The 12,852-nt window shown below is 50.2% G+C and overlaps 1 protein-coding gene and 1 pseudogene across 1 annotated transcript in view; both read right to left on the bottom strand.

Annotated features, from left to right (window-relative positions):
- LOC135547713 (protein FAM124A-like) overlaps positions 1 to 12,852 on the bottom strand; it is a 622,546-nt pseudogene that overhangs the window by 292,569 nt on the left and 317,125 nt on the right.
- The window catches only part of trpm2 (transient receptor potential cation channel, subfamily M, member 2), an 83,545-nt gene that overhangs the window by 57,828 nt on the left and 12,865 nt on the right, over positions 1 to 12,852 (bottom strand). The window contains exons 4-8 of the mRNA XM_064976946.1: positions 3,591 to 3,757; positions 1,937 to 2,117; positions 1,008 to 1,069; positions 266 to 466; positions 44 to 146 (exon numbers count right to left, since the gene is read on the bottom strand). Of these exons, the coding sequence (XP_064833018.1) occupies positions 44 to 146; positions 266 to 466; positions 1,008 to 1,069; positions 1,937 to 2,117; positions 3,591 to 3,757 (714 nt within the window). The remainder of the gene's footprint in view (positions 1 to 43; positions 147 to 265; positions 467 to 1,007; positions 1,070 to 1,936; positions 2,118 to 3,590; positions 3,758 to 12,852) is intronic.

Here is a 12,852-nt window from a genome sequence, read left to right as displayed (position 1 = left end):
GAAGAGCCTGTTATTCTGAGAAGCCACAAGGCCTGGGTTTTACCTTTCAGCAGCGCCTGAAGAATGGCCACATCAACATCACCGTGGTTGTCTTCACTCATACGGAACACTGTCAGTAGCTGAGGCATCCTGATGATGTCCTGAATCTGGAAGAAAGGAATTAAACTCAGCTACAGTATCAAGTATTCACTTTAAGAAAGCTCCATGTATTTACTGACCGTGTGAAACCAGAATGACCGGCTGGTTTAACAAGGCTATGTGTTACCTTCTTGGTCCATTCTATGATCTTGAGCTCTGTGAAGGAGTCATACTCCGGACCGAAGAACCGTTTCATTAGCTGGTGGATGACAGACAGGGTAACCTTGGTAACGGGGAGACCAGCCACATGGGCGAGGACGTCCGCAAGTCTCCCTGACCCTTCCAGGATGACACAGGGAGTCCTGTTCAGCATGGCACCGTAGATGGTCTGAGGTGGGGTGATGCGTGAGAAGAGAGGTCAGGGGTCTAAGGTCACAGTGCACAAGGCCATCCAGTCAGAAGAATACGCTGAAGAAACTAAAGGAATGATTCAACTACTGACCTGGTCCCCCATTCAGCACCACACACATGATACTCACACTGAGAGTGCCTGGTCCCCCATTCAGCACCACACACATGATACTCACACTGAGAGTGCCTGGTCCCCCATTCAGCACCACACACATGATACTCACACTGAGGGTGCCTGGTCCCCCATTCAGTATCACAGACTGATGATACTCACACTGAGAGTGCCTGGTCCCCCATTCAGCACCACACACATGATACTCACACTGAGGGTGCCTGGTCCCCCATTCAGCACCACACACATGATACTCACACTGAGAGTGCCTGGTCCCCCATTCAGTATCACAGACTGATGATACTCACACTGAGAGTGCCTGGTCCCCCATTCAGCACCACACACATGATACTCACACTGAGAGTGCCTGGTCCCCCATTCAGTATCACAGACTGATGATACTCACACTGAGAGTGCCTGGTCCCCCATTCAGCACCACACACACTACTGGGATCCTCACTCCACTCTCTGGAGGAGACAGACAGACAGACAGACAGACAGACAGACAGACAGACAGACAGACAGACAGACAGAGAGAGACAGACAGAGAGAGACAGACAGACAGACAGACAGACAGACAGACAGACAGACAGACAGACAGACAGACAGACAGACAGACAGACAGAGAGAGAGAGACAGACAGACGGACGGACAGACAGACAGAGAGACAGACAGACAGACAGACAGACAGACAGACAGACAGACAGGCAGACAGAGACAGACAGAGAGAGACAGACAGACAGACAGAGAGAGAGAGACAGACAGACGGACGGACAGACAGAGAGACAGACAGACGGACAGACAGACAGAGAGACAGACAGACAGACAGACAGACAGACAGACAGACAGACAGACAGACAGACAGACAGACAGACAGAGAGAGACAGACAGACAGACAGACAGAGAGAGACAGACAGACAGACAGACAGACAGACAGACAGAGAGAGAGAGACAGACAGACAGACAGACAGAGACAGACAGACAGACAGACAGAGACAGACAGACAGACAGAGACAGACAGACAGACAGACAGACAGACAGACAGACAGACAGACAGACAGACAGACAGAGGTACTCGGCTTAACTCTGTTTCTTCAACTGTATTGTTGGTTAAGGGCTTGTAAGTAAAGCATTTCAATGGTATGTGTAAATTTTGATTTGATTTGATTTGATAGACAGAGTCACACAAACACAGACACAGACGGGGGACTGACAGCAGACAGCACTGTGAATTACTGACAAACGGTTGCTGTGATTCTCAAGGACACAAGCACAGAAAGATTAGAGAGAGAAAGAGAGAGATATCGATCACAATCAGAGCCCCTCTAGTCGTACCTCTGTTTCCCAGAGGCTGCTGGGAGATTAGTCTCTCTAGTCGGGAGCGTAGTTCTATCTCGACTCCGTAGCATCCGTGTGTTCCATCATCCACCAGCAGGAAGTGGGAGTGGTTGTTGTCCAGACAGGAGAGGTGACCCTGAGACTGCATGTCCAGAGAATAATGGGCTGGGAACCGGCCCTGGAGAGTACAGTAGAGGTTTGGGTTAGGGAGGGTTAAGGGTAGAACAGCCCTTGGAGAGTATAGTAGAGGGTTTGCGGTTTGGGTTAGGGAGGGTTAAGGGTAGAACAGCCCCTGGAGAGTACAGTAGAGGTTTGGGTTAGGGAGGGTTAAGGGTAGAACAGCCCCTGGAGTGTACAGTAGAGGTTTGAGGTTAGGGGGGTTAAGGGTAGAACAGCCCCTGGAGAGTACAGCAGAGGTTTGGGGTTTGGGTTAGGGAGGGTTAAGGGTAGAACAGCCCCTGGAGAGTACAGTAGAGGTTTGGGTTAGGGAGGGTTTAAGGGTAGAACAGCCCCTGGAGAGTACAGTAGAGGTTTGGGGTTAGGGAGGGTTAAGGGTAGAACAGCCCCTGGAGAGTACAGTAGAGGGTTTGGGTTAGGGAGGGTTCAGGGTAGAACAGCCCCTGGAGAGTACAGTAGAGGTTTGGGTTAGGGAGGGTTAAGGGTAGAACAGCCCCTGGAGAGTACAGTAGAGGTTTGGGTTAGGAAGGGTTAAGGGTAGAACAGCCCCTGGAGAGTACAGTAGAGGTTTGGGTTAGGAAGGGTTAAGGGTAGAACAGCCCCTGGAGAGTACAGTAGAGGTTTGTCTGCGTGGCTCTAACCATCGAAGGGTAAGAACCTAAAGGAAGGGTAGAGAGTGATTTGGGAGCATCTCTACAACTCTCTCGCTCTCTCGTCAACTCATATCTCAGCTGTATAACTCAATTCAATTTCAATTCAATTTAAGGGCTTTTTTGGCATGGGAAACATATGTTAACATTACCAAAGAAAGTGAAGTAGATAATAGACAAAAATGAAATAAACAATAAAAAATTAACAGTAAACATTACATTCACAAAAGTTACAAAATAATAAAGACATTACAAATGTCATATTATGAACAAATAGTTTGAGTACAAAAGGAAAAATAAATAAAAATAAATATGGGTGGATTTGCAATGGTGTTTGTTCTTCACTGGTTGCCCTTTTCTTCTGGAAACAGGTCACAAATATTGCTGCTGTGATGTCACACTGTGGTATTTCCCACTAGACATGATTGGCTGAGATTATGAGTGTGCAGGACATGCCAAGAGAAGAGTTCGGATTGGTCTGCCATACAGAAGGCTTCTGTCTATTTGAGCTCGTCAGTCTGTGTTGGTAATCTTGTCGATCCCGGCTTTCTTTAAATGTGTAGTGGAGCTGCATAAGTGTTGCTCTCCACTTTCTGGAGGATCAAGTTTTTAAATCAGTTGAATTAGAGTATGATAGCTAAAGACATGGAGGAAACACCTGTCTCTGGATTACATCTTCAAACTAAGGGCAACCATGGCATGGCATCCATGACAGGGAGAAGGCGACCATCATAAAAAGAGCTCTCTCTCACTCTCTCCAGTTCATAATTATCTCAGGGCCACATCCTTGTCTTATACAAAATAACTCTTTCTCCAGTCCTTACCTCAAGGTGTGCCAGGGGTCTCCTGTTGTGTATGGCTCCCCAGGTCGCCACTCCAATGGCCACGATTTGCCCCTCCATAGAGCCACTCCTGAGGACGTATTCCCTCACCGCCCGGCCTACATGCTTCATCACACCTGCATGGGTGCCACCTGTAATAATCCAGGCACCTATAACGAACACAGGTTAACAAGTTACAGATAAACTATGCTCCTGCACAGTCCACAGACCACAGGCCGTGACAACAGGCCGTGACAACAATCCACAGACCATGACAACAGACCACAGGCCACAGGAAATGACAACTGACTACAAGCCATGAAAACAGACCACAGACCATGACAACAGACCACAGGCCACAGGCCATGACAACAAACCACAGGCCATGACAACAGGCCGTGACAACAATCCACAGACCATGACAACAGACCACAGGCCACAGGAAATGACAACTGACTACAAGCCATGAAAACAGACCACAGACCATGACAACAGACCACAGGCCACAGGCCATGACAACAAACCACAGGCCATTGACAACAGGCCATGACAACAGACTACAAGGCCATTTCAACAGACCACAGGCCATGCCAACTGACCACAGGCCACAAGCCATGACAACAAACCACAGACCACAGGCTGTGACAACAGATCTCAGACCACAAGCCATGAAAATAGACCACAGACCATGACAACAGACAATAGGCCATGCCAACAGACTACAGACCATGACAACAGACCACACGCCATGCCAATAGACGACAGACCACAGGACACGACAACAGACCACATACCATGACAACAGATCACAGACCATGACAACAGACCATGACAACAGAACACAGGTCACAGGCCATAACAATTGACCACAGGCCACGACAACAGACCACATGCCATGACAACAGACCACAGACCACAGGACATGACAACAGACCTCAGGTCATGACAATAGACAACAGACCACAGGCCATGACATCAGACCACAGGCCACAAAAATAGACCGCCGGCTACAGGCCATGACAACAGACCACTAGCCATTACAACAGACAACAGGCCATGACAACAGAGCACAGGCCACAGGCCATGACAACAGAGCACAGGCCACAGGCCATGACAACAGACCACGGACCACAGACCACAGGACATGACAACAGACCTCAGGTCATGACAACAGACCACAGGCCATGACATCAGACCACAGCCCATGACAACAGGCCACATGCCGTGACAACAGACCACAGTCCTTGACAACAGACCACATGCCACAGGCCGTGACAACAGACCACAGGCTATGACAACAGACCATAGACCATGATGACAGACCACACACCATGCCAATAGACCACAGACCACAGGCCATGACAATAGACCACATACCACACGCCACAGGATATAAAAACAAACCACATACCATGACAACAGACCACAGAACATGGCAACAGGCCATGACAAGAGAACACAGGTCACAGGCCATAACAACAGACCACAGGCCACGACAACAGACCACAGGCCATGACAGCAGACCATAGGCCATGACAACAGACCACAGACCACAGGACATGACAACAGACCACAGGACATGACAACAGACAAGAGGCAATGACAACAGACAATAGGCCATGCCAACAGACTACAGACCATGACAACAGACCACACGCCATGCCAATAGACGACAGACCACAGGACACGACAACAGACCACATACCATGACAACAGACCACAGAACATGGCAACAGGCCTTGACAACAGAACACAGGCCACAGACCATAACAACAGACCACAGACCACAACAACAGGCCACAGGCCATGACAGCAGACCATAGGCCATGACAACAGACCACAGGACATGACAACAGACCACAGGACATGACAATAGACCAGAGCCCATGACAACGGACAACATACCAAAGACAATGACAACAGAGCACAGGCCATGAGAACAGACCACAGACCACAGGCCATGACAACAGACCACAGGCCACAAAAATAGACCGCCGGCTACAGGCCATGACAACAGACCACATACCATGACAACAGACCCCAGAACAAGGCAACAGGCCATGACAACAGAACACAGGTCACAGGCCATAACAACAGACCACAGGCCACGACAACAGACCACAGGCCATGACAGCAGTCCACAGGCCATGACAACAGAACACAGACCACAGGACATGACAACAGACCACAGGACATGACAACACACCACAGGACATGACAATAGACCACAAACCAGAGGCCATGACAACAGACCACAGACCATGACAACAGACCATGACAACAGAACACAGGTCACAGGCTGTAACAATTGACCACAGGCCACGACAATAGACCACATGCCATGACAACAGACCACAGACCACAGGACATGACAACAGACCTCAGGTCATGACAATAGAGCACAGGACATGACAATAGACTAGAGACCATGACAACAGACAACATACCAAAGCCAATGACAACAGAGCACAGGCCATGACAACAGACAACAGACCACAGGCCATGACAACAGACCACAGGACATGACAATAGACCACAAACAAGAGGCCATGAGAACAGACCACAGGCCATGACAACAGACCACAGGCCTTGACAACAGACAAGAGGCCATGACAACAGACCACATGCCACAGGCCATGACAACAAACCATAGGCCATGACAACAGAACACAGGCCATTTCAACATACAACAGGCCATGACAACAGAACACAGGCCACAGGCCATGACAACAGACCACAGGCCATTTCAACATACAACAGGCCATGACAACAGACCACAGGCCACAGGCCATGACAACAGACCACAGACCACAGACCACAGGACATGACAACAAACCAAAGACCACAGGCAATGACAACAGACGACAGGCATATGACAACAAACCACAGACCATGACAACAGAATACAGGCCACAGGCCATGACAACAGACCACATACCACACGCCACAGGACATGACAACAGACCACATACCATGACAACAGACCACAGGCCACAACAATAGACCGCCGGCTACAGGCCATGATAACAGACCACAAGCCATTAAAACTGACAACAGGCCATGACAACAGACCACAGGACATGACAATAGACCAGAGACCATGACAACAGACCACAGGCCACAACAATAGACCGCCGGCTACAGGCCATGACAACAGACCACAGGCCACAACAATAGACCGCCGGCTACAGGCCATGACAACAGACCACAGGCCACAACAATAGACCGCCGGCTACAGGCCATGACAACAGACCACAGGCCACAACAATAGACCGCCGGCTACAGGCAATGACAACAGGCCACAGGCCACAACAATAGACCGCCGGCTACAGGCCATGATAACAGACCACAAGCCATTAAAACTGACAACAGGCCATGACAACAGACCACAGGCCATGACATCAGACCACAGCCCATGACAACAGACCACAGGCCATGACAACAGACCACAGGCCATGACATCAGACCACAGCCCATGACAACAGACCACAGGCCATGACAACGGACAACATACCAAAGCCAATGACAACAGAGCACAGGCCATGACAACAGACCACAGACCACAGGCCATGACAACAGACCACAAGCCAATTACAACAGACAACAGGCCATGACAACAGACCACAGGCCACAGGCCATGACAACAAACCACAGACCACAGACCACAGGACATGACAACAAACCAGGCAATGACAACAGACGACAGGCCATGACAACAAACCACAGACCATGACAACAGAACACAGAACACAGGCCACAGGCCATGACAACAGACCACATACCACACGCCACAGGACATGACAACAGACCACATACCATGACAACAGACCACAGAACATGGCAACAGGCCATGACAAGAGAGCACAGACCAGAGGCCATGACAACACACCACAGGACATGACAATAGACCACAAACAACAGGTCATGACAAAAGACCACAGACCATGACAACAGACAAGAGGCCATGACAACAGACAAGAGGCCATGACAACAGATCACAGACCATGATAACAGACAAGAGGCCATGAAAACAGACCACAGGACATGACAACAGACCACATACCATGACAACAGACCACAGAACATGGCACGGAACACAGGTCACAGGTCACAGGCCATAACAATTGACCACAGGCCATGACATCAGACCACAGCCCATGACAACAGGCCACATGCCGTGACAACAGACCACATGCCAGAGGCCGTGACAACAGACCACAGGTTATGACAACAGACCATAGACCATGACGACAGACCACACACCATGCCAATAGACCACAGACCACAGGCCATGACAATAGACCACATACCACACGCCACAGGATATAAAAACAGACCACATACCAAGACATAAGACCACAGAACATGGAAACAGGCCATGACAAGAGAACACAGGTCACAGGCCATAACAACAGACCACAGGCCACAACAACAGACCACAAGCCATTACAACAGACAACAGGCCATGACAACAGACCACAGGCCACAGGCCATGACAACAGTCCACAGACCATGACAACAGAACACAGACCATGACAACAGAACACAGGCCACGACAACAGACCACAGACCACAGGACATGACAACAAACCAAAGACCACAGGCAATGACAACAGACCACAGGCCATGACAACAGACCACAGGCCATGACAACAAACCACAGACCATGACAACAGAACACAGGCCCCTCCGCAGTGCAGGGACGTTAGTGATTGGAGCCACCTGGGCTCAGGATATTTAATATATCCCAATATAATAATATATCCCATTTAGCAGACGCTTTTGTCCAAAGCGACTTACAAGTCGGCTGGGGCCACTACTTTTGCATATGGGTGGCCCCAGTGGGAATCGAACCCACGACGCTTGGCGTTGCAAGCGCCATGCTCTACCGACTGAGCCACACAGGACTATTTAAACTGCTTCACAAATATCTCTCTCTCTCTCTCTCTCTCTCTCTCTCTCTCTCTCTCTCTCTCTCTCTCTCTCTCTCTCTCTCTCTCTCTCTCTCTCTCTCTCTCTCTCTCTCTCTCTCTCTCTCTCTCTCTCTCTCTCTCTCTCTCTCTCTCTCTCTCTCTCTCTCTCTCTCTCTCTCTCTCTCTCTCTCTCTCTCTCTCTCTCTCTCTCTCTCTCTCTCTCTCTCTCTCTCTCTCTCTCTCTCTCTCTCTCTCTCTCTCTCTCTCTCTCTCTCTCTCTCTCTCTGTCATTCACACACACAGATTTACGCATCCCTGCACTTTACATACACCTTACATTATGACACTTTCACACCTCATTCCTTTTTCTTTGCTTAAAGTCAACAGTTTTGGTTTACAATAAAGAGCCTTTTTGATTTGGACCCATTACAGTTAGCCTATAAGGCCTGACCTTGGTGAACATGGTGGCTAGTCACCTTCAACGTGCTAAATCATATCATCACATTTTATTTATTGATTTTAGTTCAGCTTTCAATACAATGCAAATCCACACACTGCTGGACCTGAACGTCAACGGAGTCCTGGTAGGTTGGATCAAGGACTTTATAATTGACAGCCCACAGAGGGTGTGTCCTCTCTCTGATGAACTGACCTGAACACAGGGGCCCCCAGGGACGTGTCTTCTCTCTGATGAACTGACCCTGAACACAGGGGCCCACAGAGGGCGTGTCCTCTCTCTGATGAACTGACCTGAACACAGGGGCCCACAGAGGGCGTGTCCTCTCTCTGATGAACTGACCTGAACACAGGGGCCCCCCAGGGACGTGTCTTCTCTCTGATGAACTGACCCTGAACACAGGGGCCCCCGGGGGTGTGTCCTCTCTCTGATGAACTGACCCTGAACACAGGGGCCCCCAGGGACGTGTCCTCTCTCTGATGAACTGACCTGAACACAGGGGCCCCCCAGGGGTGTGTCCTCTCTCTGATGAACTGACCCTGAACACAGGGGCCCCCCAGGGACGTGTCCTCTCTCTGATGAACTGACCTGAACACAGGGGCCCCCCAGGGACGTGTCCTCTCTCTGATGAACTGACCTGAACACAGGGGCCCCCCAGGGGTGTGTCCTCTCTCTGATGAACTGACCCTGAACACAGGGCCCCCAGGGGTGTGTCCTCTCTCTGATGAACTGACCTGAACACAGGGGCCCCCAGGGACGTGTCCTCTCTCTGATGAACTGACCTGAACACAGGGGCCCCCAGGGACGTGTAGACCACAATAGACCACAGACCACAGGCCATGACAATAGACCACATACCACACGCCACAGGATATAAAAACAAACCACATACCATGACAACAGACCACAGAACATGGCAACAGGCCATGACAAGAGAACACAGGTCACAGGCCATAACAACAGACCACAGGCCACGACAACAGACCACAGGCCATGACAGCAGACCATAGGCCATGACAACAGACCACAGACCACAGGACATGACAACAGACCACAGGACATGACAACAGACAAGAGGCAATGACAACAGACAATAGGCCATGCCAACAGACTACAGACCATGACAACAGACCACACGCCATGCCAATAGACGACAGACCACAGGACACGACAACAGACCACATACCATGACAACAGACCACAGAACATGGCAACAGGCCTTGACAACAGAACACAGGCCACAGACCATAACAACAGACCACAGACCACAACAACAGGCCACAGGCCATGACAGCAGACCATAGGCCATGACAACAGACCACAGACCACAGGACATGACAACAGACCACAGGACATGACAATAGACCAGAGCCCATGACAACGGACAACATACCAAAGACAATGACAACAGAGCACAGGCCATGAGAACAGACCACAGACCACAGGCCATGACAACAGACCACAGGCCACAAAAATAGACCGCCGGCTACAGGCCATGACAACAGACCACATACCATGACAACAGACCCCAGAACAAGGCAACAGGCCATGACAACAGAACACAGGTCACAGGCCATAACAACAGACCACAGGCCACGACAACAGACCACAGGCCATGACAGCAGTCCACAGGCCATGACAACAGAACACAGACCACAGGACATGACAACAGACCACAGGACATGACAACACACCACAGGACATGACAATAGACCACAAACCAGAGGCCATGACAACAGACCACAGACCATGACAACAGACCATGACAACAGAACACAGGTCACAGGCTGTAACAATTGACCACAGGCCACGACAATAGACCACATGCCATGACAACAGACCACAGACCACAGGACATGACAACAGACCTCAGGTCATGACAATAGAGCACAGGACATGACAATAGACTAGAGACCATGACAACAGACAACATACCAAAGCCAATGACAACAGAGCACAGGCCATGACAACAGACAACAGACCACAGGCCATGACAACAGACCACAGGACATGACAATAGACCACAAACAAGAGGCCATGAGAACAGACCACAGGCCATGACAACAGACCACAGGCCTTGACAACAGACAAGAGGCCATGACAACAGACCACATGCCACAGGCCATGACAACAAACCATAGGCCATGACAACAGAACACAGGCCATTTCAACATACAACAGGCCATGACAACAGAACACAGGCCACAGGCCATGACAACAGACCACAGGCCATTTCAACATACAACAGGCCATGACAACAGACCACAGGCCACAGGCCATGACAACAGACCACAGACCACAGACCACAGGACATGACAACAAACCAAAGACCACAGGCAATGACAACAGACGACAGGCATATGACAACAAACCACAGACCATGACAACAGAATACAGGCCACAGGCCATGACAACAGACCACATACCACACGCCACAGGACATGACAACAGACCACATACCATGACAACAGACCACAGAACACAACAATAGACCGCCGGCTACAGGCCATGATAACAGACCACAAGCCATTAAAACTGACAACAGGCCATGACAACAGACCACAGGCCATGACATCAGACCATAGACCATGACAACAGACCACAGGCCATGACAATAGACCAGAGACCATGACAACAGACCACAGGCCATGACAACAGACCGCCGGCTACAGGCCATGACAACAGACCACAGGCCACAACAATAGACCGCCGGCTACAGGCCATGACAACAGACCACAGGCCACAACAATAGACCGCCGGCTACAGGCAATGACAACAGGCCACAGGCCACAACAATAGACCGCCGGCTACAGGCCATGATAACAGACCACAAGCCATTAAAACTGACAACAGGCCATGACAACAGACCACAGGCCATGACATCAGACCACAGCCCATGACAACAGACCACAGGCCATGACAACAGACCACAGGCCATGACATCAGACCACAGCCCATGACAACAGACCACAGGCCATGACAACGGACAACATACCAAAGCCAATGACAACAGAGCACAGGCCATGACAACAGACCACAGACCACAGGCCATGACAACAGACCACAAGCCAATTACAACAGACAACAGGCCATGACAACAGACCACAGGCCACAGGCCATGACAACAAACCACAGACCACAGACCACAGGACATGACAACAAACCAGGCAATGACAACAGACGACAGGCCATGACAACAAACCACAGACCATGACAACAGAACACAGAACACAGGCCACAGGCCATGACAACAGACCACATACCACACGCCACAGGACATGACAACAGACCACATACCATGACAACAGACCACAGAACATGGCAACAGGCCATGACAAGAGAGCACAGACCAGAGGCCATGACAACACACCACAGGACATGACAATAGACCACAAACAACAGGTCATGACAAAAGACCACAGACCATGACAACAGACAAGAGGCCATGACAACAGACAAGAGGCCATGACAACAGATCACAGACCATGATAACAGACAAGAGGCCATGAAAACAGACCACAGGACATGACAACAGACCACATACCATGACAACAGACCACAGAACATGGCACGGAACACAGGTCACAGGTCACAGGCCATAACAATTGACCACAGGCCATGACATCAGACCACAGCCCATGACAACAGGCCACATGCCGTGACAACAGACCACATGCCAGAGGCCGTGACAACAGACCACAGGTTATGACAACAGACCATAGACCATGACGACAGACCACACACCATGCCAATAGACCACAGACCACAGGCCATGACAATAGACCACATACCACACGCCACAGGATATAAAAACAGACCACATACCAAGACATAAGACCACAGAACATGGAAACAGGCCATGACAAGAGAACACAGGTCACAGGCCATAACAACA

This window comes from Oncorhynchus masou, chromosome 10 (assembly GCF_036934945.1).
Source record: "Oncorhynchus masou masou isolate Uvic2021 chromosome 10, UVic_Omas_1.1, whole genome shotgun sequence".
Taxonomy (NCBI): domain Eukaryota; kingdom Metazoa; phylum Chordata; class Actinopteri; order Salmoniformes; family Salmonidae; genus Oncorhynchus; species Oncorhynchus masou.
The sequence above is the reverse complement of the archived record's forward strand: the minus strand, read 5'-3'. Positions and strand labels throughout refer to the sequence as shown.